The sequence below is a fragment of the Peromyscus eremicus genome, chromosome 2 (assembly GCF_949786415.1).
Source record: "Peromyscus eremicus chromosome 2, PerEre_H2_v1, whole genome shotgun sequence".
Classification (NCBI taxonomy): domain Eukaryota; kingdom Metazoa; phylum Chordata; class Mammalia; order Rodentia; family Cricetidae; genus Peromyscus; species Peromyscus eremicus.
The window spans coordinates 152555093-152582782 of NC_081417.1; the positions used below are offsets into that span (position 1 = coordinate 152555093).

At 55.0% G+C, this 27690-nt stretch overlaps 1 protein-coding gene across 1 annotated transcript; it reads left to right on the top strand.

The window, feature by feature from the left end:
* On the top strand, positions 1-27690 carry Epha2 (EPH receptor A2). The gene is made up of 17 exons (XM_059256247.1): positions 1-133; positions 5493-5560; positions 7512-8187; positions 15475-15630; positions 15705-16037; positions 17365-17480; positions 17810-17963; positions 19047-19146; positions 19587-19642; positions 19830-19955; positions 20077-20265; positions 20398-20459; positions 20541-20750; positions 20904-21053; positions 21786-21979; positions 22449-22604; positions 26836-27690. Exons 1-17 carry the CDS (start codon positions 52-54, stop codon positions 26939-26941), a joined length of 2934 nt encoding a protein of 977 aa, XP_059112230.1. The 5' UTR covers positions 1-51; the 3' UTR covers positions 26942-27690.

Genomic DNA, 27690 nt, shown 5'->3' on the forward strand with positions numbered 1-27690 from the left:
ACCGAGGCCAGCGTGCGGACAGCAGAGATTGCGGGGAGCGAGAGGCGCGGCATGGAGCTCCGAGCAGCCGGCTTCTGCCTCGCGCTCCTGTGGGGTTGCTCGCTGGCGGCCGCGGCAGCACAGGGAAAGGAAGGTGAGTGTCTGCGCGGTGGCCGCAGCCAGCAGGGACCCCGGGCCACGGGACCCCGTGCGCTGGAGCCCCACGCTCCTCTCCGGGGCACACCTTTGGAAACTGACTTGTGGCTGCTGGGTCTCGGCGCGCTGGGTTTAGTGGGACGCGCGGGTTGCAGTCGGGACGATCTTGGGGGACCCCCTCCTGGGATCCTAGGGTCTCTGGAACTAAGAGATTTAGGCTGGGGCGCGCAGGGCTCGGAGGCCGCGGAAAATAGGACGCGGCGCCCGCCACGCGGTTGCAGCCTGGCGGCGGCTTCTGGAACGCGACCCCCGCAGGGCGCGCTGCGTCCCTCGGAGGAAAGAAGGCGTCTAAGTGGACTCTTCCCAGCGAGCAGCTTCTTAGTGACCCTAGTTTACTCATCTGTCCCGATTTCGTGCGGAAGGCATTTGGGTACAGGCCCCGCTTTTTGGGGAAGGGGCTTCTCAGCGGCCTGAACCAAGATGGTTTCTCTGCCCCCCGTTTTCACTTGGGTCCCAGAGGTCAGAATAGGGAGCCTAGGGTCAGCCCTGACTACGCACACCTTCCCTCCTCCCCAAGCCTCACTCCCAGGTTCGGTAGACAGGTTGAGTGCCAGGAGGGAGGACAGGAAGTCCCAAAGTCAAGTGTTCTGAGCAAGGGGTGACTCAGAAGGAGGAAATGCGGCAGGTGGGGTTGCGGCCTCCCTCGGTGTGGAGCCGTCATCTCGGGGCCACCGGGAGCCCAGGCACCTGGAGGTGGGGAGTGAATCACCTGCCCCCGCCCCAGCGTCCCGGAGCCACGCAAGGTGAGGGGGCCGCAGATTTTGCCTTTGCCCAAGGCGCGGCCAGGGGTGCGCTTGGGGGCGTTGTCCCTCAGCTAGGGTCTCCGAGAGGATGGGGATTCCTGGCCTGCCCTTGGCCGAGGATCTTCCTGTCCACCCAGCCGGAGCTGGGCTTCCGTTTCCCACAGCGAAAACTTTTCCCTGCTTTTGGTCCTAGCGCGGCTCCTGCCGGCTCCAGCGGGGGAAGCGTGGAGGAAACCCTGGTGGGTGAGAAGTTTCTTTACTCTTTTCGCCTTCCACATTGGGAAGGTAAAAGGCCAGTTTGGAACTCTTGGAGGGTGGGGAGTTTGAGGTGGAGGGGTGCCACATCCTGGCCCCATCCCAAAGACATTCAAAGCCCCTGGGCCCCCCGGGAAGTTCTTTTTGTGAAGGTGTGCCCCAGGACAGGGCAGGGCAGGGCATCTGCGACCCTCATCCCCCTCTCCCTGATTCAGCTCTGGCTCTCTCTTCCTGGGAACTGTGGTTGAGGAGAAGGGAGAGACAGCTGGAATTGCTACAGGCCTTTCCTGGGCTGCCACAGAGTTGAGGATTAGACGTCTGCTTTGCTATGCGGGCTCCTGACCCCCAGCCCCCAGCAGGGAAGCCTTAAACAATCTTGTACTTGTGCCTCTGGGTGCATCTGTCCTCCTCATCCCAGCCTTTGTGATTAATCCCGTTCTGCATGGGATGGAGGAGAAAAAGGGTGCATATTGATTGCCCTGTGGTTGTGGAAAATTCTTTGTATAGGCTCCGGATTCCCAAGGAGCAACTACCAGGCACTATGTCTGTGTGATGGGCGGGGGCTCGGGGGTGGGAGTGGGGGGACGACGTTTTGACCCAACTGGTTTCACTTGGGGGTGGGGGAGCTGTGGCCAGGTATGATCTTTCTAGCCTTGACACAGCTGTGCAGCCCTCCCTACCGTTCTTTGCTGAACTTGGAAACCCAGAGGGAGCCAGTTAGGTTCTCGACAGCTGCTGAATTTGCCTCCCTACAGCAACTTTTACTTTTTATTACATTGTGTGTGTGTGTGTGTGTGTGTGTATGTGTGTGTGTGTGTGTGCGTGCGTGCATGCTAGTGCCAACACACAAGTGTGGAGCTCAAACTTGCAGGAGGAATTGGTTCTCTCCACCATGTGGGTTCTGGGGTTGGCACTCAGGTGAGAAACAAGTTCCTTTGCCTGCTGAGGCATCCCACTGCCCCTATGCTTCCTTCTTTACAAACAGAGCGTGAGGGAGGCCCACCTCTCGTCAGCCAGGGCCTTCTCTGCACAGAGGGTCTGACCCACGCATCCAGCTGTCTCATCCAGCCAGCACTGCTTGCGGCTGACTCGGGTGGATGGGGGTTAGAGGTTCAGGAGGCCTGGAGAGGGCTGGGTTTCTTAGCTCAGCAAGGGCCTTGTCTGTCTCCCAGTCCCGTGCTTGTTTGCATCCCGAGTCTCTGGTGTCCCCCCACCCCCTTAGGTGTAAGCTGATCTTGGGTAAAGAGGGATGAGGTTAGCAGGAAGGTGGCAAGGGGGACGTTGCATTGTGGGAAAGCTCGTAAAGTAATGTAGCCCACAAAGGTAGCGTAATGATGGCAGATCTCCCCCATCCTACTCCCTCAGTGTCTCTCAGGGGACAGAGGACTTATGGGGTACTTTATCTAGGGCAGCCTTTGGTGAAACCCTGAGAGGGTCATGCCAAGGGGCTCCCAAGTTTCCTACTTGCAATAAGCCGGAACCTTTGATTACCAGAGCCTAGGGCCTCTGTCAGGGCAGAGGGACAGCTGGGCTCTCCCCGTTCCTGGTGGTTGGGTTTAGGGAATTTCCATGGGAGGGGGCTGTGGCTGGCAGCCCTTGGGGTGCGCGAAGCGAAGCCTTCTTTTCTCCTCAGATTGAACCTGGTGATATTTCTATCTAGATTCAGGCTTGGGCTGGCCTTCCTGTCAGGTTAACCCTTCAAAGCCCATTCCCCAAGGGGCTTAGCTTGAAGTTTCCACACTGCTTCTGTGTGTGGTGTGTGTGTGTGTGGTGTGTGGTGTGTGTGTGTGTGTGGTGTGTGTGTGTGGGGTGTATGGTGTGTGTGTGTGTGTGTGGTGTGGTGTGTGGTGTGTGTGTGTATGGTGTGTGTGTGTGTGTATGGTGTGTGTGTGTGTGTGGTGTGTGTGTGTGTGGTGTGTGTGTGGGGGGTGTGTGGGGTGTGTGTGTGGTGTGTGTGTGTGGTGTGTGTGTGTGGGGTGTGTGTGTGGGGTGTGTGTGGGGGGTGTGTGTGTGGGGTGTGTGGGGTGTGTGTGTGGTATGTATGTGGGGTGTGTGTGTGTGTATGGTGTGTGTGTGTGTGTGTGGTGTGTGGTGTGTGTGTATGTGGTGAAGTGTGTGCTATGCATTAGATTTACCGAGAGCAGCCCTCCCCTTTGCCCTCCTCCCCAAGTCCAGCACCATCCTGTGGGGTTGGTGAGTTTCCTAAGGTTAGGCCCTGGGCATGTCTGAACAAATCCCTGCCGTTACCCACCTCATCTTCCACTGTCTCCCACTTACAGCCTCTTCCACCGGCTGTGGGATGTGGGACCTGAGCCACTTCAGACTTCCTCTTCCTTGTCTGGGCTGCCAGACCCTTCCTATGGTGGCTGAGGCCAGGGTCAGGTGGTAGTGCCTCTCACCAGTCCTCGGGGCTTCCCTAGGAAGGGAACTGTGCAACCTCAGAAAGCATTCTGTTTGTTTGAGACACAGTCTCACTATGTAGCCCAGGCTGGCCTCAACTCACAGAGCTCCTCTTGGATCTGTATTCAGCTCTCCTTTTTAGTTTTATTTCAAGACATTTATTTATTTTTGAGGCAGGGTCTCACTGTATAGCCTTGACTGGCCTGGAACTTGCTTTTTTGACCAGGCTTTCCTCAAACTCACAGAGATCCACCTGCCTCTGCCTCCTGAGTGCTGGGATTAAAGGCATGTGCCACCAAATCTGGTTTATGTGGTGTTTGAGATCAAACCAGAGCTTTGTCTATGTTGGACAAGCACTCCGCTAACTGTTGTTGATGGTGGGGGGACTTGCCCCCTAATTATGTGCTCCTCGGCTGAACTACACTGTCCTTGGGGCCATGACTCCCACTCACCTCCTATATCTGGAACCCTAGACGGTCTCAGTATTTCCCAGGGAGCCATTCTCCTAGGTCTTGGTGTGGAGGAGTGTAGCTTCTGAGGCCAGATCGCCAAGGTACCTTGCCCATGAAAATAATTACTTTACCGTTCCTGCTTCCTCCACCGTGGGTCAGTCCCTGGCTTCTGAATCTGGGGACCTCGCATGGGTCCAAAGCCTCAGTTTCCCCAATATCTTACTCTCCAGGGAGGGTGGCATGCCTTAGCCTTTACTTGGAAATGGAGGAGAAACAGATGCACCTGGCAGAGAGGTAGGAGTGGCAGAAGGAGCCCAAGGGCCAGGCCAGGTGCAGGGAAGCCCCTGGCAGAGCCTCCCTGTGCCCAGATGCCTCCCTTTTTAGATTAAAAAGAATTTTATTTTATGTGCATTGGTGTTTTGCCTGTGTGTTGTCTGTGTGAGGGTGTCAGATCCCCTGGAACTGGAATTACAGACAGTTGTGAGCTGCCATATGGGTGCTGGGAGTTGAACCCAGGTCCTCTTAACTGCTGAGCCATCTCTCCAGCCCTCTCCAGATGCCTCTTGAGGGAGGATAGTGTGGTCTTGGCGCCAATGGTCCCTCTGGGCCTGGAAAGTCCCCTATGAGGATTTGCATCCATCATTCACACACACACACACAGGTACTTCTGCCAGGAGTAAGAATGGCTTTCCTAGGGAGGAGACCTGGCCAGAGATGTGTAACTTTGGGCTCCTCCTTGAGACCTTCATGTGGGTGACTGTGGTGGGAAGATCCGTTCTCAGGCTACCCACTTCCCCCAGATCTGTCCCTCTTGTTAACATCCCTTTCTTTCTTTTCTTTTTTCTTTCTGACCATGTAGCCTTGCTGGCCTGGAACTCATTATGTAGACCAGGGTGGCTGAGAACTCCTAGACATCCACTTGCCTCTACCTCTGGAATGCTGGGCTTAAAGCTGTGTGCTACCATGAAAGGCTGGCCAACAAACATTCCTCATGGAGTACTTCAGTGCCGATTACCCACTGCTACTGTGTGTGCTGGGTGGCCTGGTTTGGGTCAGGGTGTTCTATGCCAGGGGGACGTGACAGAAGCAGACAGTCCTGTCCTGTGGCCCGTGCGGAGTGTTCTCTTGTTCAAGGAAGCAGATGGGGCAATGGGGTATCATTTTGTTCTGTTCACCCCAGCACACTGCCCAGCTGCTGTCCTGCAGTGCCGAGGCCTGCCCTACCCTGCCCCAGCCGGGGGCTTAGGGGAGAGCATAGCTAAAACCCTGGTGACAGGCATGAGTCCTGCCTCTTCGCAGATCAAGTCATGTATAGCTCCTGGGGTTGGGGTGTCAGACACACACACACACACACACACACACACACACACACACACACCACGCTCATCCTGCTGCGTTGCTCCCGGGAAAGCCCCAGCTCACTGGTCCTTCCCCGTCTTTCCTACAGTTGTTCTATTGGACTTCGCAGCGATGAAAGGGGAACTCGGCTGGCTCACACACCCCTATGGCAAAGGAGTAAGTAAAATTCCAGGGCTGAGGGTCGGTGGGGAGGAGGGCTGCGGGTCTCAGGAGAGATGGAGGATGGGAGCCTGGATCAGACACAACAGCTCGACCAAACTTCAAACTGTTTTACCACACAGGACAGAATTAGTGACCTTGGCTGGGGCAGACTGGAGCTAGGCAGGCAGGAAGGGACCTTAGGTGGCCCAGCTGGGGAGACAGCTAAAGACCCCAGCAGAATGGGATGCTGCAGAGGGGCTCACGGTTCTAACTGCATCTTGGGAAGGAAGGGTTAAAGACTGCCATGTCTTGGAGGTCTTAGCGCAGGCAGGAGGTGAATGGTGAAGGACATTAACTCCCTTCCTGCCTGGGCCTCTTTCCCTGTCTCTCCTACCCCTGAGGACATCTTCCTTTCTGCTATGCTTTATAGTGATCTTGCCCTGACCTCTGATTTGGAGGCAGAGGCTGAGGGGGGGGGGGGACTTTGGGAAAGATGCTGCTGTGCTTCAGGCCTCAGTTTCCCTTGCGTGCAATGCATCCTTGTTAAGTTGGTCCTGGGACTCTGAGCCAGGGAGAAGGGTGTGTCTCTAGGGAACTCTAGGGACAGTTCCTATAGCTGGCCAGATCTGAGTGACTTGCATCTATCCCAAGTCACGGCGCCAGTGAGGCCTGAAGTAGAGTTTGGAACAGGCTTCTAGGACCCTGGAATGTCCAGCTGGAGGCAGATAGCCTTATTCAACCCAGTCATTACATATGGTGGAGAACTGAGCCCTGGGGGCATGTAGGTCTTGCCTAACGTCACACAGGGCAGGTTAAGCCTCTTTTTTTTGTTCCCTTTACTTGCATTCATATATTTACTCATTGACTTTTTTCCTCATTCATTTATTCATACATTTCATTCATCTAGGACCTCCCTAAGTACCTACTCTATGCCAGAGAGGCCCTGGGGATTCAGAGCTGAGTCAGTTGCTATTCCCACGCTGAAGAGTTCAGAATACAGCCCTGGGAGCCAGGCTTGTGTTACCATATGCCAAGTCTTCTGATGAAAAAAGGGGACATGGAGAAGGTGGGGGCACACAGCCCCACCAGACATTCTGGAGGCGTCTGAGCTATATTGTAAACAGAAGCTGACCAGCTCCAGGGCTTGGAGGACCATCCATTGCTTTAACTTAACCGTGTATGTCAGCACGCATGGCACACAGTGATGACCCTAGTCCCGATGGCACCGTGCCAGCTGTCTGATGTGGTTGTAGCTCTGAGTGCCATGTGCTGTGTTCAGTGTTTTGTAGACATTTTGACATTGATCCTCACAGCAGTCCTGTGAGGTAGAGAATACTGCTCCCATTGCACAGATGGGGTTTGGGGAACACAAATGATGAGAGAGCCCCAGACTACCCCGGCCCACTGATGGGGACTCAGTACCCAGACACTGGGACCAGAAAAACCCGCAGTCAGGTCTTTTTTTTTTTTTTTAATAGTTTTTTTTTTTTTTTTTTTTTTTTTTTCCCCAAGACAGGGTTTCTCTGTGTTGTTTTGGTGCCTGTCCTGGCTCTGTAGACCAGGCTGGCCTCGAACTCACAGAGATCCGCCTGGCTCTGGCTCCCGAGTGCTGGGATTAAAGGCGTGTGCCTCCACCGCCCGGCCCATAGTCAGGTCTTGGCTCAGCTATTTTGTGGCTGCATATCTCTAGGTCCCTATTTTCCTTCCTTGTAGAATGAGGGCCTAAGAACCGAGAGTCAGGTGTGGTGGTACATACTCATCATCTTAACACTTCAGAAGTGGAGGCAGGGGATCAGACGTTCAGAGTCATCCCTCATGACAGAGAGAGTTCAAGGCCAGCTTGGGCTACATGAGATATGTCTCAATAGAACGATAAAAATAAAATATGGGGAAGGGGAAAAAATTGTGATTCCCTGGGATTCAGTCTGTGCCCTCCCCTACTAACCCACCTGTTACCCACACACAGTGGGACTTAATGCAGAACATCATGAATGACATGCCCATCTACATGTACTCCGTCTGCAACGTGGTGTCTGGTGACCAGGACAATTGGCTCCGTACCAACTGGGTGTACAGGGAGGAGGCCGAACGCATCTTCATTGAGCTCAAGTTCACGGTGCGTGACTGCAACAGCTTCCCGGGAGGCGCCAGCTCCTGTAAAGAGACTTTCAACCTTTACTATGCGGAGTCGGATGTGGACTATGGCACCAACTTCCAGAAGCGCCAGTTCACCAAGATCGACACCATAGCCCCTGATGAGATCACAGTCAGCAGCGACTTTGAGGCTCGCAATGTCAAGCTGAATGTGGAGGAGCGCATCGTGGGGCCGCTCACCCGGAAGGGCTTCTACCTGGCCTTCCAGGACATTGGTGCCTGTGTGGCATTACTCTCCGTTCGTGTCTACTACAAGAAATGTCCTGAGATGCTGCAGAGCCTGGCCCGCTTCCCCGAGACCATTGCTGTCGCAGTCTCTGAGGCACACCCCCTGGCCACTGTGGCTGGTACCTGCGTGGACCATGCCGTGGTGCCGTCCGGGGGCGAGGAGCCCCTCATGCACTGCACAGTGAATGGCGAGTGGCTGGTGCCTATCGGACAGTGCCTGTGCCAGGCAGGCTACGAGAAGGTTGAGGACACCTGCCGAGGTGAGTGGAGGTTCCTGGGGTGGTGGGGAAGCCGTCCTGTGGCGGGACACTGTGCTGGTGGGGAGGCCACAGCTCTGGGATTGGACCGTCTTAGTAAGTAGGTTGGAGATGTCACTGCCCTGATGGTGGCCCTGTGACTGGAAGCTGCCTGGATCCTCCCAGGACAGCGTGAGGGCTGTGGATCTAGGACAGCAATGGCATGGGTCCCAGTTCCCAAACCCTCTAGTTTCATCCTTCATTCCCCTGCCTGAGTTTCATCATCTGTAAAGTGGAGAGGGTCATAGTATCTATCTTGGGGGGGTAGTTGTGATAATCACATGATCTCATGCTCGTAAAGTGCTGAGGTCAGTCAGTGCCTGACACATAAAGACCTGTAAGTGTGTGGCTGTTATTTTTTGATTCATCCTATGAATAGTTCCTGCTCTGCTGGGTCTCTGCAGTCTGTTCCCAGGAACCATTTCTGATTCTCATGCTCTGTGGCCTCAGGCAAATTGCCTAACCACTCTGGGCTTCAGCTTTTCCTTGAATGGACTTGAGTAGTTTGTTGATTCAGACCCAGGGCATGCTAGAATCACCTGAATGCATTTGAGAAGCTGTGAAGTGGGATGCATTCTGAAGTGGGGTGCATTTGGTTCTCACTGGAGCCACAGACCCAGATCCTGTTGGGGTTTATTGATGACATATTGAGATTGCAAAAGGCCCTGTTTGGGTGACTCTGGGCATTAGTGAGCTCACACAGCGGAAGCTGTGGGGACAGCCAGGGCCTGTGACAGCGGAAATGTACAGCCGCCGTAGGTTTGCAATGGATGGCTCTGGGGCAGAGCATGTGTGGAATGCAGCTGACCTTTGGAAGGCCACCGTCGCCTGTCCCTGGGAGCCGCTTTTGCAGAGATAAGCTGGCTGTTGAGAAACTGGGGGCTAGGGCCTTATGTGACTTGCAGGTGCGCATACCTGCTGGATGACCCTAGCTGGGTAGATCCCTCCTCATTTCTGGCGTCATTTCCTTTGAGCAAAATGGGGGTGGGGTGGGAATCGCCTTCACCTGCACACGTAGCTAGCCAAGAAGGAGGCTGAAAGACCCCGAAGCTTTTTCTAATAGGTGGTCTATGAGCCTTCCAAGGCAGTTCTTAGAACCTCGCTTAATACAGTGCATAAACCCCCACGTGAGCCGTTTCTTAGGAGACTTTCTCCATCACCCTTGCTGCCCTCTGCTGGGTGAGCCCCCTTTCCTAGGTGGCCCCTGCTTAGGTGACCTCAGATGCACACTCTCAGCTTCAGACAATGACCATGGGTGTGTGTGTGTGGAGGGGGGGTGCTGGACAGGACGAGTGGGCCCAGGAGCTCCTCCCCCATGACATCCTAACACAAGAATGCAGGGGTGGAGGAGGGGTGGTTGAAAACTTTCCACCCTGGTGATTCAGACCCTGCGGAGATAAGTGGGGCTGGGGGGGCGGGGGTCTTCATGCCGTGGGGCAGCTCCCTTCTCTTGGGGATCAAGGTTCTTGGCAAGCTTGGTTTATAAAGAGCCCAGCCAGCCCCCCTCGGGAGGAGTCAGCCCAGCAGGAGGACCAGTTCCCAAGAGGGACACTTGACTTAGCTGGCAGAGCCCTCTGGGTTCCAGCCACCCCCTGCCCTGGCTCTGTGCGCTTTGCACCTCGTCCCAGCAGGGAAAGGGTCCTGCCGTGCCAGCCTGGCAGCCTGTGTTGCGTTCAGTTCTCAGGTAGAATGATAACACCAGCTCCAACCGCCAAGTTGACTTCCACACAAATGCCATGGTGTGCGTGCACTCAATCATGACCTACACAATTCATTTCCAAATTCATTCTTCTTCACTCTGCTTGGCAGCCTGTGGCCATGGCACTGAGGGGTTCAATGACAGCGTACTCTGAAAAGTTTGTCTCCTTGAGTCCGTACGTCCTTTCTGTGAGGCCGGGGCTCTTTGGTAGTCCTACTGAATAGATGAGGACACTAAGGCTCAGAGGCTTACCTGGAATCACACAGCTATGTCAGGGTTTAAAGCATGGTGCACAACAGTACCCAGGCCGCCATGGGTCAGGAAGTGGGACAGGAAATGACCAGATCCTGTGGAATCCCTGACTCAGCTCTTGGCACCGAGATGGGCTCGCTGGGCAGTTCTGGGATGGCAGGTCTTGGCACCGGGGCTGGGGATCCATCAGAGGGAGGGGTGGGATGACTAGAGGGCCATTGCTTGGGTGTGTTGGGGACATAGCTTTTACTGATGAGAGGGGGCGTGGTACCCCAGGCCGACCTGCACCTTGTCAAGGTCATTTCCAGAGTCATTGGGCTGCATATCTGTTCTTCCTGGGGGTTTCCTCCCCAGGAGGCTGGAACTAGTCAGGAAAGAGTTAAGTGGTCAGTGGAAAGGAGGGTCCTTCCAGGTGCCGAGCGTGGACAGGTGGGCATGCTGCCCAGCCATAACTATCCAGAGCTATGTCAGGAATGAGCCAGCCTCCTCCAGCCTACCCCCAGCCCTGTCCAGGGGACAGTGGAGTCACTCAGGCTGACAGCCATCTCCCTGGGGGCTGCTTTGTCTGTGCTTCCTGTGTTGGCTTTTGTAGGGCCCCTGACTGGCGCCTCGCCTGGGCCCAGGGAGACCGAGGCCAGGTGAGCAGGTGGCCAGCGGCCTAGGCCAGCGGCTCAGCCCAGCAGCTGGAAGGCCGGCCTCTGGAGGATGTCACTGCCTGGCTCCAGTTTCATGGCCCCCTATCCCACAGAGATACTTTATTCCAGGTACCAGAGCAAACATTTCACAGGCAAGGTCTCTAATCTGCACAGCACCGAGAGAGGGTGAGGTCTCTCCCATTTTACAGATGAGGAGATCAAGGCCCAGAGAGGAAATGGCATACACTGTCCCCACTTGCCTGGGGAGTGGAGTGACTGACTACGGCAGAGCCCCTTTGGGCTTTTTCCTCACTCTCTGCAAGTGGCTCCAGGGACCCTGAGACCTTGTGATTGGATCCTAGAAGCTGTCATTTTCTTGGTCAGCTCAATATGAGCTATTACATGCGATTTACTGTGGATGGTGAGAAGGGACTCTCAGCCCAGGGCCCACAGCAGTGATCTTGGACCATGGTGGGGCCGGGGGCTCTCAGACTTATGCCTCACCTGGTATGTGATACCAGGTCTTATTTCTGTGGGTTTCAGGGGTAAGGGTTGTGGTGGCAATCCCCCAGCCTCACCCCTGTGTTCCCAGGAGCAAGGCTAGGCCCCAGGGGCCCTGCCAAGCAGGCTCTGCACCTCCCTAGTTACCGGAGGTAAGGAGGTAAGTGGGTCCCCTGAACGGAAGGAAGGAGGCAGGCAGAGAAAGCCAAACAAGATAAAGGCTGGAGGTGGGAGAGCTGGGTAGGCGGAGGGCAGCACTTAGCTTATCTGCTGGGTGGCGGATATGCCCACAGATAGCTCCCGGGGCATCTGTGAAAGGAGCAGAACCCTGAGAACCGGGAATGGGGCTCACCTTTTCTGTAGGTACCACAGGGCCTGTTGGGGACACCCTCCATGACTGGAGTAATCAACTCACAGGTTGAGGTTCACTGTCAGAGTACAAAGTCCAGGCTCCATGCAGAGGACCGAGGTAGTGAGGTGATATTCTGGTCGTTGGCTGTTCCTGGCTTGGGAAGGCTGATTGCCACCAGGACTGACCCCTTGACCTCACGACCTCACCTCACCGAGGCTTGGGAGGTGGCTGGGCCTGGGGAGGGGCTCCACAAGGAGCTGGATTAGCGCCACACAGAGGGCGTCTGTCCCTGAGTCACCCTGCGCTGCCACCTGAGGGGCGGGCATCAAGAACTGGAAAAACCAGGGTACAGCCCTATAGCTGTGTAGTGCCTGTGCCCCAGTTCTGCGTGGAGTGGCCCAGGCCTGCCAGGCAATTGGGGCCAGAGATACACTCTACAGGTACCCCAGGTGTGCCCAAGCCAGGCTCTCGTGCCAGCCAGGTGGGTGTCCAGTAGATGATGTCCCTGAGGGGCTGAAACGCCGCCACTCACTACTGCAGCCCTTGACATGTTTCACGGTGCGTGGTGAGTTTACCATTCACTCGCTCCTTCATTCCTTCACTCACTCATCCACCCCTTCATTTAGTCAAGACCCATCCGTTGAGCACCTCCTCCTTCACATCAGGCCCTGCGCTGAGCCACACGTGGGGCAGATAGACCAGACTCCGATGCTGTTCTTGAAACTGCCGGTCTCAGAGAGGAGGGAGGGAGGGAGGAGGAGGTGGGGGGGGGGAGAGAGAGAGAGAGAGGATCCTCATATGTGCACAAATAATTTCAAATGAGGCATAAAAGCTAGGCTGTGAATTCCCCTGGAGCTGAAAAGATGCTAATCTTTCCGTCACACCACCATATCCCAGTTCCCAGCATCGTGCCAGACACGTAGGTTGGGCTTGTTTCTGTTGGGTGAACTTGAACCTGAGTAATAGATGCCCTATTGGAGCACCAAGGATCCCGAAACTGAACAGTTGGTGTAGGTTATAGAGGAGTCAAGCTGGCTGGCTGTTGGCGGTGGGTGGGTGCCCGGTGTGGTGGGTGTATTTGTGTGTGTGAGGCCCTGTGGTTTGCCCTGGATGTTGGGGATGCAAGCAATGCTGGGGGTCCTGGTGGTCTTTCCGATGTGTTCTGGGACTCCCCAGACACTTGCAGACTCTGACAGGCACGGCCTGGGGGTGACCCGGGCTCTGTGGTTGGAGGAGGAGGGGGGCAGTGCGTTTTCGGCAGGCAAGCGCATGCCCTGTGGACGCCGCCTCTCGTGCATTATCTGGCACATCCGCAGCGGAAATCTCTCCAAATTCCCTTTTTCCTGCCGGCAGGCAGGCCACCCCCAGGCTCTGGGGCCAAAGAATAGAACCCATCTCTTCCCCCACTTCCTCTCCTGGCATGAGACGGTGGGGGAGCCGGGACATAAGGGTTGGCAGGTGGCTCAGGCCTTTGTGACCACGCTGAGCACAGGGGCTGGGAGGAGGCAATTGTGATTGGGGGTCTAGAGTCTCCGTCTCCCAGTCCCCTGACCTTGGTCCCCAGTGAACCAACACTTACTCACACGCAGGCGTCTCTGGGTTTAAGTGAGAGCATTAGGGGATTGGAAGCTGGGATCGGCAGGGCCTGGCATTCTTGCCTCTCATTTTTGTGTGAAAGTTAAGGGAAGGAGAGAGCTATTTTTGTATGGTAACAGCTATGTAATGGGAGCGAGGCCAGAGACACACAGCTCTCCCAAACCCACTAGGAGGCTTTGCAGCTTGGAGAAGATGACTATAGCTAACCCCACACATAGCCCATTGGGGTGATGTTTGGAAAGATGTGGGCACTCCCCTCAGGCCGCTCTGATTATAGTCAGGACTTCTTGGTTGGTAAAGCAGGACTCATGGCTTGCACAGCATTGAACTTTGAGGTGTTCCTAGGAACAGAAAGGGATGACAGGGGAGATGCTTAGCTTCAGGCATCCTCGGTTTATCTTTTGGCTTGGAGACCTTGAACAAATTGGCCTGTCAGAGCCTCAGTTTTCTTAACTGCAGAATGGGGTGAATGCTAGCCACACCCACATGTAAAGGTTCACTTTGAGGACTAAATAGACTGTCAAGTCCAGCACCGAGTAGTCGTGCTTCATCCGTGGGAACTCATGCTTTGTGCAGGTTAAGAGCTGGTCCTAGGTACCTTTGTCTTGCTATTTGGTTCTGAATTAACTCCCTTCTCAAGTTCGTGTGTGTGTGTGTGTGTGTGTGTGTGTGTGTGTGTGTGTGTGTGTCTGTCTGTCTGTCTGTCTCCAGTGGCTGGGCCAGCCTGGGATACCTCAAGGGACCACAAAGAGTTAGGATGTTGTCTGCCAGACTTCTAGCAAATGCAGGGCACAGGCTAGCCCTTGACAGAGCCCTGCCCTCAATCCCATCTCCCTTCCACCTCTGCTCTATTGCCCAAGGAGAGCTAGGCTATGCTCTCCAGCCTGCTTGGTCAAAGGTTTCTAGAGGGCGGGAGACTTGAATTGGCTTCCCGGGGTAGGGTCAGGGTTTCTCAGGCCATGTGGGCCAGGGCTGCCCCGTATCAGGCAGCCTTTGCCCAGGGATTTTCTTCCCCCTACAGTGCGATGTGACTGTCATTTTCTATATTAGACCTTCGGTGGCACCCTATTGCTCTCAGGATAACATCTGAACTTCTTTCCGTGACATTCAAGGCCTTTATCCACTTCATTATTGCTTCTATTCCTTCTCTTTATATCAAGAAGGCTGCTCATATCTTCTGTATGACAAGCTCTTGCTCATCCTAGTTCCCTGCCCTAGGACCTCGGAACTACTGAACTTCTACACAGCTGTTAAACCCCAGCTGAAGTATCCCCCCTGCCCCCCGCGATGCCTCAGATGCCTGGCTACCCTCCTTGACCTCTGCCCAGCCATTTCACTGTACATGTCACATACTCCTGTCTTCTGTACTTGAGAGTCTCCGTTTTCACTTTGGGGTCCATGAACCACATGGGGCTAGGCAGAGGAGGTGGTCAGACTGATGCAGGACCCTCCCTGAAGAAAAAGTGAAAAGGGGCATGCAGGGTTGAAAAAGGAGGTCCCCAGGAACAGCACTCTGGCCTCTTCCAAAGCCACCCAAGCCCTGGTGAGCCCCGTGAGATTAGCCTCGTGTCTGAGCAGCTTCCTGCCTGTAGGCCAGGAAAGGGCTTGGGGCAGGGAGCAGGGTAAGGTGGTGGGAGGAAGCCCCCAGAATCAGGTGCTAGGTCTCTAGCCAGCTGGGCCAGGATGGACCACTGAAGAAGGAAGGACTACTTCCTGGCGGCCCCCTCAGAGCAGAAATGACATGGCTTTGGAAACGGATCCAGGGAAAGAGCTGGGCCTGGCCTTTCCTGCCTCTGGGAGGCCAGCCCCGGAACAGGAAAGAGACGAAGTCGTAGGTTAAAGGAGCCTTGGCAGGGGGGTATCCTGACTAGGGAAGGCCAGCCGGTTAGTCAGGGGTGGGGGTACACAGCTACAATCTCCACCCTGGTCAGTTCACATCTGCTGTACACAGTAGAGATCCCGCTGGGCCAGTCTGCACAAATCAGGTTATAGGACCTATTTATGCTGGAGGGCAAGCTGTGGTCCTAGAATGCTAGGCTTTGAGGTGTGATACTTCTTGTAAGAGGCAGCTGGCATCAGATGTACCAGGGTTTGGGGCACTTGGGACAGGTTATTTTGGTGCCCAGCAGGCACTGGCCATGGATGTGATGTCAGTAAGAATACAGCTGGGAAAGGGCATATGGAACTGACCTCCCGTCTGTCCTTGTGCCTCTCAGCCTGCTCACCAGGATTCTTCAAGTCTGAGGCATCCGAGAGCCCTTGCCTGGAGTGTCCGGAGCATACCATGCCATCAGCCGAGGGTGCCGCCTCCTGCCAGTGTGAAGAAGGCTATTTCAGGGCACCCGAGGACCCGTTGTCTGTGCCCTGCACACGTGAGTCTTGCAGAGATCTAGGGAGGGGTAGCTGAGTGAGGGGACAGCCCCTTTGACCTCCACTCTTTGGACAGGTCCACCCTCTGCCCCCCACTACCTCACGGCAATCGGCATGGGTGCCAAAGTAGAACTACGTTGGACACCCCCCCAGGACAGTGGGGGCCGCAAGGACATTGTCTACAGCGTCACCTGTGAACAGTGCTGGCCGGAGTCTGGCGAGTGTGGGCCCTGTGAGGCCAGTGTGCGCTATTCAGAGCCTCCTCATGCCCTGACCCACACAAGTGTGACAGTCAGTGACCTAGAACCTCACATGAACTACACCTTCACTGTTGAGGCCCGCAATGGCGTCTCCGGCCTGGTGACTAGCCGAAGCTTCCGCACTGCCAGTGTGAGCATTAACCAGACAGGTGAGCGGAGGGATGGTCATGACTGTGCAGGGGGACCTGCTTGGGTGGGACATGAAGACAGGCACCCGGCACTCAGCCCTGTTCAGAGTGGCGAAGAGTGGCTAACATCCTTCCTGGGTGCGGTGGCACGCACCTTTCATACCAGCACTCGGGAGACAGCCAGGCGATCTCTGTGAGTTTGAGGCTAGCCTGGTCTATTGAGGCTAGCCAGAGATATATAGTAAGATTCCTGCCAGGCATGATGTTCTGAAGGTGGAGGCAGGAAGCTTAGGAGTTCAAGGTCATCCTCAGCTACATAGTGAGTTCAAGGCCCACGTGAGGCAAAGGGAGAACAGAGGAGGTGGTTCAGTAAGTACTCGCTGCATAGACTTGAGGACTGTACCTCACAGGGGCGTGGACCCCTTGCACCCATACAGGCGGAGACAGGGAATCCCCAGCTGATAAAGCCAGGTCGGGGTTCAGTAACAGACACTGCCTCAAAATATAAGATGGAGAACAATGGAAGAAAACACCCTTTGACCTCCACATGCACATGTTCACACACACATGTGCGCACACACACATACCTGCCCCGCCCTCACGTGACATCTCTGGACTACTTAGCCCCGGGACTTAAAGTATTTCTCTGGAAATTTCTTTTTTTCAGGGAGAGTAGAGGGTTGTTGAAAATATGTTGTATTGGGACTGGGAAGGTGGGACCGGGTTCGAGTCCTCAGCACTCATGTAAACATGTGACACCACAGGGTAATCTGAACACTGGGCTGGGGACAGGACAGATCCCCGAAGCTCATTGATTAGTGAGCTGAACTGAATTAGTGAACTCCAGACTCAGTAATATCCTCTGTCTTAAAAAATATAAGTCGAGGGTTTAAAAAAAAAAAAAATAACCGAGGAAGATGCCCGACGTCAATTTCTGTCTTTAACATGTATACACACACACACACACACACACACACACACACACACACACACATGTGCATACATGCCGACATGCACATGCACACATCCACATGAACACATTCCTACATAGAACACACACAAAAAAAGAGTATATTGTATAAGGCTGTTCAAGCCTTGCTTGCCTGGTCTCCAGAAAGATTCAGTGGCAATTGGCGAGTGTCTAGCTATTATGTATATGTTTGTAAATGTCACCAGGGCACCTCTGATGGACTAGCCTCTGGTCTGGTCAGAGCAGGATCTCTAACCGGAAATCCGAGAACCCAAGCCAGGGCCTGAAGAGTATGGGCGTGGGGCAGCTGGTGCTCCATCTCTCCACCCTTCACCCCTTGATGACTTCTCATGCCCCTCCCCACCCTCTTCTGCCCAGAGCCCCCCAAGGTGAGGCTGGAGGACCGCAGCACCACCTCACTGAGTGTCACCTGGAGCATCCCAGTGCCACAGCAGAGCCGCGTGTGGAAGTACGAAGTCACCTACCGCAAGAAGGTAACAGGGTCGGCTCAGGCCATGGAGATGTTCAGTGCGCAGTGATCTGGAGAGGTTCCCTTCTGCATCCGGGGAAACTGAGGTCTCCCAGAGCATCAGAGCAGAGGACTGTAGGGGAGAATGTTTTGGGTTCTCAGAGCCAGTCAGAGTGGGCTGTGTGGGATTCAGGCAGTCCTGGGGTCGGAGGGTCCCTTCTGCACCCCGGTTTCCTGGTCCTAAGAGTGTCTGATTGGCTAACACACAAACCACCTTTGTGGCTGGGGTCTTGGCTCTTGGCCGAGGCCCTGCCCTACCTCACTTCCTGCCCCTCTACCCAACACTGCCCACAGGGGGATGCCAACAGCTATAATGTGCGCCGCACTGAAGGCTTCTCAGTGACCCTGGACGACCTGGCTCCCGACACCACCTACCTGGTGCAGGTGCAGGCCCTGACGCAGGAGGGCCAGGGTGCTGGCAGCAAAGTGCATGAGTTCCAGACACTGTGTAAGTCAGGGGACCAGGGTGTGGGCCAGTCCAGGGACTCTGAACTAAATAGGTGGAAGAGTCTAGAAATGCCCCTTCCTTTTAGCCAGGGCATGGAACAGCCAAGTGTGGGGAGAGTCAGGACTAAGACTGGCAGGCAGGACCAGGGATGTGGGTTCAGGGCAGTGTTAAGAGGTGAAGGGAGGCTGTGGCTGTGGCTGTGATATTTCTGAGTTCAGACCCTGCATATACTGGGGTAGAGCTCAGTTGCTCAAGTCTTTACCTAGCATCCCCCCCAAGGCCTTGGGTTCAATCCCTTACACATATATAAACCCCTGGTGTGTGCCTGTGAAGGATCAGAGGTTTAAGGTCCTCCTCGGTGACGTGATAAGGCCAGCCTGGGCTACATGAGATTCTGCCTCAAAAATTAAATAAGTATTTAAATAAGTGCACACATAAAACAATTTAAAAACAAAGAAACAAAAACAGCTAAAGATTATGGTCCTTAAACTTTCCTCCATGGACCATCAGGAAGGCCTCCCTCTGCCTGACTGAAACGGTCATTAATATCCACAGGAGACGCTGGAGAGGCGGCTCAGTTAAGATGGAGTACTCCTCTTGTAGAAGACCCAAGTTCCCAGCATTTCTGTCAGAGAGCTCTCAGCCACCTGCACACACATGTGCACGCATACCACCCCATATATGTATTTTCATAATTAAAATAAATCCATTTGTCTTTCGCTTGTATATTTTGGTTCCCCATTTTTTCTTGTTTTTATAGAGAGTGTGTGTGTGTGTGTGTGTGTGTGTGTGTGTGTGTGTGTGTGTGTTTGTGTATGTTTCTTGGTTTTGTTTCTTTGTGGATTTGTTTGTTAAAAAGAAGAAAGAGAGGGTGTGGAGTTGGGGTAGGGCAGGAGGATCTAGGAAGGGAAAAGTGTGACGTGGGGGGGGGGGGATTAATCCTTAGGAACCTGAAGGTAAAAGCATCCAGTGTGCAGTTGGTGCCCAGGCTTCTCAGGTCCTTACAGGGAGCTTCAGGTGCAGTGGGGTGTGTCTGTAGGATTTAGGGTGGGAGCTCTCTCATCAGCTGGTTTATCCCAACAGCCACGGAAGGCTCTGCCAACATGGCGGTGATCGGCGGTGTAGCTGTTGGCGTGGTCTTGCTTCTAGTGCTGGCGGGAGTCGGCTTCTTCATCCACCGAAGGTTAGCCACAGCTCCTCCCGGGCTCCCCAAGGGCTGGTGGACACAGAAAGGCAGAGCCCCAAGCAAGCCAAGGTTATTTAACCTAATCCAGTCCGAGCCTGTGGGATCCCTGCCTATGGGAGGATGAGCTGAATTTTAGGGGCCACGGGGGCCATTGTCGTTACGCTCCTTCTTAACTTCCTCTGGACACGGGGCAGGATGCACTAGCTAATTCAAATGAGGACAGCCCTCGTTATGGACGCTTATGTGGCCATTGCAGAGAGTGATCTCCAAGTGTGAGCCCAGACTTGGTGGCTTTCTCTGCCTTCCCCTGACCCTCTGCCCGACATGGAGTTTGAGTGGATTGCTAGGCAGTGAGTTCAGGGCGTGGTTGGTAGGTCCTTTTGGCCAGCACAGGCTGTACTGACTTATGTGTCTGGTCCCCGGGGGGTTTCTTCCAGGAGGAGGAACCTGCGAGCCCGCCAATCCTCTGAGGATGTCTATTTTTCGAAGTCAGGTAAGATGCAGGAGCTTTTTCAGCTGTATGGTGGACCTAGAGGCTTCACTCAGCATCTCTGGCTGAACCCCTTTGACCCAAATATTCCTGAGGTCCCGAGTCATGTGGCTTCCCCTCTCTAGACCCTCACCTCCCAGGAACCCCTCCTCAAGCTGTCTGTGACCCGGCTTCTCTTTCCCCCTTGCAGAACAATTGAAACCACTGAAGACCTATGTGGACCCCCACACTTATGAAGACCCTAACCAGGCTGTACTCAAGTTTACCACCGAGATCCACCCATCCTGTGTCTCAAGGCAGAAGGTGATTGGAGCAGGTGAGGCTTACCCACATACTGTGCATGCACCTGGAGGAGACAGGTGATGGGTGGTCCAGAGCAGGACCTGCCCAACGCCCAGACTTACTGAGGACACTTCCCACACCTTGCCTGCCTGCAGGAGAGTTTGGAGAAGTGTATAAGGGGACTCTGAAGACATCATCAGGGAAGAAGGAGATACCTGTGGCCATCAAGACACTGAAAGCTGGCTACACGGAGAAGCAGCGTGTGGACTTCCTGAGTGAGGCCAGCATCATGGGCCAGTTCAGCCATCACAACATCATCCGCCTGGAGGGCGTTGTCTCTAAATGTAAGGCCCCGGGAGGTGCTCGGGGTGGCCCCAGGTAGTCAGGGAAAGGGGCTGGATCCGGGACCACCTGACCCTGGCTGTGTCCCCACCCTGCTTACTGTCCTCACTCACACCTGTGTCCGTGTTCTACAGACAAGCCCATGATGATTATCACAGAGTACATGGAGAACGGAGCCCTGGACAAGTTCCTTAGGGTAAGGTCATGGTCTGGGGAGACGGGGGATGGAAGCTGAGGTTTCTGGGGCCGGTCGCCACTGAGGGACTATAATCTGCAGGAGAAGGATGGTGAGTTCAGCGTGCTGCAGCTGGTGGGCATGCTTCGGGGCATTGCATCCGGCATGAAGTACCTGGCCAACATGAACTACGTGCATCGGGACCTGGCTGCCCGAAACATTCTTGTCAACAGCAACCTGGTATGCAAGGTGTCCGATTTCGGCCTGTCCCGTGTGCTGGAGGATGACCCTGAGGCCACCTACACCACTAGTGTAAGTCAGAGAAGGGGACGTCACACCTGGGGTGGAGGGCTGGAGGGTTTTACCCTGGATCTGGGACCTGAGGAGTGAAGGGTGACTCTAGGCCCATAGAGAAGGGGCCCCGAGTTCTGGCTGGGACAAGAGTAACGGTCTGGTCACCTGCAGGGCGGCAAGATTCCTATTCGATGGACAGCGCCCGAGGCCATTTCCTACCGCAAGTTCACCTCAGCCAGTGATGTGTGGAGCTACGGAATCGTCATGTGGGAGGTGATGACTTACGGCGAGCGGCCCTACTGGGAGCTGTCAAACCACGAGGTAGGCCCCTCTTTCTCTCAAACTGATCCCAAACCTTGGGGCCCTGACAGAAGAACATCCAGTAGGGACCTCACAGATACCGCCTGTGGTCTGTCAGGGGGAGGACCAGCCTCTGTAGTGAATGCAAAGTCAACAAGAGGGAGAGGAATTGTGTGCACATGCAAATATGTGTTGGGTGTGTTTGTGTTTGCATGTATGTCCATGGCTGTGTGTGTGTGTGTGTGTGTAGGCACATGCATGTGTGCATATGTCTGTATGTAGGTATATGAATGTGTCTGTACATATATGTGTGTATTGTGTGCATTTGTATATGTATGTGTACATGTATGTATGCATGTTACATGTACCCGGTGCCTCACCTAGTCTGGAGGCCTGGGATTCTGCTTGTGGGGATCACATCCCTGCAGAGACCTAGGAGAGTAAGTAATGCAGACAGGCTAAGACAGGGCAGGGAGGAAGAACCCCAGTCTGCGGTGGGTAGAGATGGGAGGAGGCTGGATTGCGGGACACATGGGGCTGACCTCTGCGGCACTGGAGATGGCCCCTCAGCACTTGCCTCATGGATGACTTTGAAACTGTGTACATACTTAGGAAAGGGTGCTTGTCTGTTTCTGGGCTCTTCTCCCTATTCTGTGTTGGGGCCTCCAAGGCAGCGGGGCAGGAGGTAGGGGGTGTCTGTGTAACACTTCTGTGCCTTCCTACTAAGGCCACCCTGATGCTTGCATCCTCTAGGTCATGAAAGCCATCAATGATGGCTTCCGGCTCCCCACACCCATGGACTGCCCCTCGGCCATCTACCAGCTCATGATGCAATGTTGGCAGCAGGACCGTTCCCGCCGGCCCAAGTTTGCTGACATCGTCAGCATCCTGGACAAGCTCATCCGAGCCCCGGACTCCCTCAAGACCCTGGCTGACTTTGATCCCCGGTGGGTCTCATGTCCCGGGCCTGTGGACTGCTGGGCTTCTCGGGTTGACTGGATGGCTAGGTGGGAGTCGGGTGTGAGGGGCTCAGAAGTGACATGTCAGCGCTGGTGATGAAGCCCACAGGTAAATTGTTTGCCTGCCTGGTATGCACAAAACCCCGGGTTCACTCCCCAGTAACTGAAAAAGCAAAAGGACTAGTTGGGCATGGTCCAGTAACTCTAGCACAGGAAACCAGCTTAAATGGTACATGGGCAGGCACTGGGCTCAGCAAGGTGGGCTCTATGCAGATGGGGAAACTGAGGCACAGGGTGCCAAGGGCATCTTATGCATTCTTCCTTGTATGGGCTTCTTCATTTGCTCAGGGGAAACAGAGGCACAGTCAGACGTATGCCCTCCCCAAGTTAGGACGGTAGGTTTTGGTAGGTCATGTTTGGCAGCCCCTCACCCATAGCTTGTGGATTTCCACCCCAGAGTGTCCATCCGGCTGCCCAGCACCAGTGGCTCAGAGGGAGTCCCCTTCCGTACGGTGTCCGAGTGGCTGGAGAGCATCAAAATGCAGCAATACACAGAACACTTCATGGTGGCTGGCTACACAGCCATTGAGAAAGTGGTACAGATGTCCAATGAGTGAGTAGATGCCCTTGACCCGCTGTTCACCTCTGGGGACAGCCTCTGGTGCACTGACTGTCACTCCTTTTTCTCTACTCCGCCCCTCCCCTTGCACCCTACCCCCACCCCCCACCCCCCACCCCTGTGTATATCTTTCTTTGCTGGGTGCCCCGCCCCCTCCAGAATAGGAAGACACTGGGAGTTACAGTCATCACTAAGCTGTGGTGTGTGGAGGGCTTTTTGCCCACCCTGGGCTGCGGTGCAGGGAATCATTGCTTACATAGGCAGCATCCTACAGACACTGGGAACCCAGATTCTGGCTTCGATCAAGCAGGGCCCAGAGCCTTGTGCGTTCTTTTCCTGGTGCCTGGGAACCAGAGCCTTGCCAACCTCCCCAGGCTGCTCTCCCTGTGTGGTTAACTCAGCCCTGCCACTCACCCCCAGCTGGCCTTGGATATGCCCTTAGTCAGTCTGTGTAAGTGACTTCGGTCACTCCTCAGCACTCTTCTCCGCACCCCACCCCACCCCATCTCCATCACTGACCCTTCCCAGAACAGCCTTGGCAGGGACATCTCTTCCCGTCCCTGGAGGGATACAACATTGTCCTCTTAGCCCTTGTGCTTCTAAAAATAGTTGTGGGTCCCAACAGCCCAGGATCCAAGTGTCCAAGGCCATAGTAGAAACAAGCCCTGGGGTAGGAAGGTTTTGGGAACTGCTTGGACGAGGTGACCCGGGCCTCCCATGTTCCCGGGTTCTAGCCGCTCTGGGACCTGGGTTTAAACTCAAACATTCTCCGGGGTCCCTGACAACCTCCCAGCTGACCGTGGCCATGAAAACGGTGGGTCATGGGAAGTGGATGGGAAGAATTGACCAGAGGGAGGTGTCGGAATATGGAGGGTACACATTAGATCCTAGGATACCTCTTGCTGCCAAGCAGCAGCTGGGCTCACACTTCGGCTCTGCAGACACACCTGAGTTCATGTCCCAGGTCTGCAGTGCAAGTGATTCTGGTCCAGCTTTGACCTTGGTGCCCATCTCTCGATGTGGGGATTGGGTGGGTGTGATTCAGGTGCCTAGGGTGTCTTGATCCTTATCTCCTCTGTTCTGCTATTCCCATGGTCCCATAAATCATGGTTCTGTGCCCTGGTTCCCCAGTCTCCCTCCATGTCCCTGGCAACCCGGGGCAGGCCCCTGGGTTCCTTCAAGTCCTCTCCCCCAGGAAAGCATAGCTTTCTTCTAGTGACCAGCACTGAGTGTAAGGAGCAGGTTTACAGGAAACACATGGCCTTAGAAGCATCTCAAAATAGCCTGGGGCGCCCCTCGCCAAATCCTTTCCCACGAGCTGGGACAGGCTCCTGGACAGACGGGCAGTGCACACAAGCAGGCAGTGTGCCTGCTCCAGGGTTATTTGGAAAGTGTCTGGATAAAGCCCGGAAGTCGTTGAACGCTCCTTCCTCCTGGGCTCAGACCCACTGGCTCATAGGGCTGCCTCTGCCTCTCTGAGAGGATGTGGGGATGGATCTGAGCACATTTTAAACCCACAGACTGTGGCGGCCACACCATGGAGCCCAACAGGAACTGGCGGCAAATGAAATCAGTTCCCTTCCGGGTAGGGTCACGATTTAGGCTTCAGTCCCCAGTCCCCTCAGACTCCCTTTCCAAGGACCTGGCTTCCTCTCCCCATACGCTCCATCCATCTCTTCTCAGCGTGTGTCCCCCCCATGCTATTTTGGGCTTGGTTGGGTTTGAGTTGGATAAAATCAAAATGACTTTTTGAGGACCTGATATAGAAAGTAGTTTTGTTTGGTTGGTTGGTTTTGGTTTTGGTTTGGTTTGGTTTGTTTTTGAGATAGGGTTTCTCTATGTAACAGTCCCTGGCTGTCCTGGATCTTGCTCTGTAGCCCAGGCTGGCCAGGAACTCACAGAGATCCACTTGCCTCTGCCTCCCGAGTGCTGAGATTAAAGGTGTGAGCCGCCAGCACCTGGCACAGAAAGTCTTTTATTGCACTGTACCTTGAACAAAACGGCCGGCCCAAAGGCCAGGCCCGCCCAGCATTAAAGCCGCACATTGCAGCATCCTGGAGCAAGCTGGGCAGAGGCTCCAGATGGGTCTGAAGGATCTGAATCCATTTGCTGGGTGTGAATGATAAAACTCTTGGGTCTCTGGGGACTCTTGTGCTTCCACCTCCACCCTCTTGCACAGTAGGTCTTCATGGGTCCTTACATTCACAGGATTTCTAGCTCAGGGGAAAGAGAGAGGGTACAGAAGTGACCTGGCTTATGTCTCGCATTCCTGCATGAGGGTGAATGGGATGGCTGTTCTGCATCCCTGAGGGGAGTGAGGTGGGAACTGGACCCAGCCTGGACCCTGGGGGCTTGTCTGACTCTCCCCAGTGCGTTGTTCTATCTGGAGTCAGGAAAAGGCGGCCTTTAACGGCAGCACTGGGAGGTAGGTAGAGGCACGTGGGTCTCTGGGTTTGAGACCAGCCTGGTGGTCCACATATGGGTTCAAGCCAGCTAGGACTCTAACTCAGGAAGGAAGGCTGCTTGGTTGGTTAGCTGGTTGATTGTGGGGTTTGGGGAAGAAGCACAGCGCTCAGGAATACATCATCCTAGCCTTTCATCTCCGTAAAAAGAAATGGGCTTGGGAGGTGCAACCAGACCCACCACACAGCCTTGCCGTGAACCTGGCCAGAGCATCTTTAGACTCCCAGACTGTGAAAGGAACCGCTGTGCTGGGGAGAGGGCCTGGAGGTGGGGCAGGGGTCAGCCCTACAGCGATGTTTACATCAGCAGGGTGGGATCAGCCCCAGTGAGTCTGGGGTTGCCTAGGGCCCCGCCTTTTCCATAAGAGCCCCTCCCCTGGTGCTTACTCTGCTTATCCAGTCCCGACACTGTGATCCCTTAAGGGGTGTGAAAAACATCCCAGCCCCTCTGTGGTAGGCTTGGAGGTTCCCCCGCCAACCCCCCCATCTATCTTCTGGCCTTCTTGCTGCAGCAGAAGCAGCCCTTCCCTCCCCACCTGGGTCTGCCCGTCCCTGCGCAGTGCTTGGCTCTTTCTGAGCCTGTGGGAAAGTCATGTCTCCGGCATTGCGAACTCCCGGAGCTTGTACCGTATAATTAGCTCCAATTACAGCCAAGAGCTGCCCTGTAAAAACCTGGGTGTTTTCATGAGCTAGGGCTGGTGGGTGAGTACAGCAGAAGAGAAAACTCCTGGAGTTAGCAACAGACATCTGCTGACAGCTCCTGAAAGCTTACGTGGTTCTACCTAGAATGGGGGAGGGGGTGCGCCAGGAGAGCCCACTCCTTCCTCGTGGGTCTCCTGTGACCTAACATCAGCCTGGCACTGAACCCTAACCCCTCAGTTGGACACCACTATCCCTCAGATTTCCACAAGGAAAGGCAACCTGCCTCTGGTGACCTGCAGGCCTCACCCACTAGAGTCTAGCAGAACCTTAGCCACTGGGGATGGGGCGGGATGAGAGTGTAGGGGAATGGAGGTGGTGGACGGGGCAGTCCTGGGGTGGAGGGCCTCGATAGGACACTCCTAGAGGGTCCTTGAAAAGCCACTACCTGAAGATGCCCCTGCCACTTAGGGAGACAGACCGGGAAAACATTTCTTCACTGCTGGTATAATTCTCAGTTCTGGTACCTCCCAGCTGCGTGACGTCAGAAAAGTCTCTATACCTCTCTGAACTTCAGTCCCCTGATCTGCAGGGGTAAGAAGGGCATCTAAGGCTGGGCAAATTGTTCAGCCAGTAGTGTTTGCTGGGCAAGCAGGAGGACCTGAGTTCAACCCCCAGAACCCATATCAAAAAAGCTGGCCTCAGTGGTTCCCATGAAATCCCGGGGCGGAGGAGGAGACAGGCATATCCTCGGAGCTTGCTGGTGAGAGACTGTCTCAAAGTGGACAGCTCCTAAAGTGAGGCGGCCCTTTGACCTCCCCGTGCATTACACGTGTGAATGCTTACACACATAAAGAGCGCCCTCCCCCACCCCTGTGAAGAGCTGCTTGGAGGAGAGGCTCGGCAGGGTGGCAGGCCTGTTAGGATGTGACCCCCACCCCATTACTGGACCACCTTCACCACAGGACAGGTCCTCACACCCCCTCCCTGTCCTGCTCCCCTCTCTGCCTCTGCTTCCCTGCCCTGCCTCTTAGCTCTCCCTCTCTCCCCCTGCCCACTCCCCCGGCTGGGCCACACTGCACAGCCCTGTTCCTAACTCTCCCTCTCTCCCTCCCCACCCACAGTGACATCAAGAGGATTGGGGTGCGTCTCCCTGGCCACCAGAAGCGCATTGCCTACAGCCTGCTGGGACTCAAGGACCAGGTGAACACAGTGGGGATCCCTATCTGAGTCCGGCAGGGCCTTGTGCCCACCTTGACCAACAATACTTGAAAAAACACAGTGGTCTCCCTGCCGACCCATGCCAGGCCACTAGGACTTAATTTATTTCTACTTCTGCATCTACGCCACCCTGAGGACTCTGCAGGGGGCTCTTGAAGACACCCTGGCCGGGCTAGGGAAACTCCTGGGTTCTGGGCAGGGGCCTCTTCCCCTTCCAAGGACCCAGCTAAGCACTTAGCAGTTGCCATTGCATTCCCAGCATTCCCTGGGGCTAGAGTGCCACCAAGACCATTGACACCCACGTGAGACATTTCCAAACGGACCTCCCCGTCACCTTTTCTCCCCAAGAAGCCACCTCAGGAACTGAGGCTGGGCCCTCAGCCCAAGACCAGATGACTAGGGTGCTGTAAGCCCCACCCCTCGTTAGAGGGTAGATTATGGACTGAGTGGAGCCACAGCCATCTTCCAGTGTGCCTTCTTCAGACCCAGGGCCCCGCCCTCCGCCCTGGAGGGCCAGTTTCTTGCTTTCCTGGGGCCCCCTCAGGATGCTTGTTTGTGTTGAGGGTTTTTTTTTTTTAAGTACATATTTTATACTTGTGGAAAGAATGAGTGTGTGGCAGGGACCTTGCCAGGGCTGGGGCCGAGGATGCCCTGCAGTAGGCACTCCTGGGCTGGGGGCTGGCCAGACTTGAGGGGCCTCACTGCCCAGCCACCTCCTCTCTCGCCCCTTTGGACGACTGTCGTATGCTGTCAGTGTT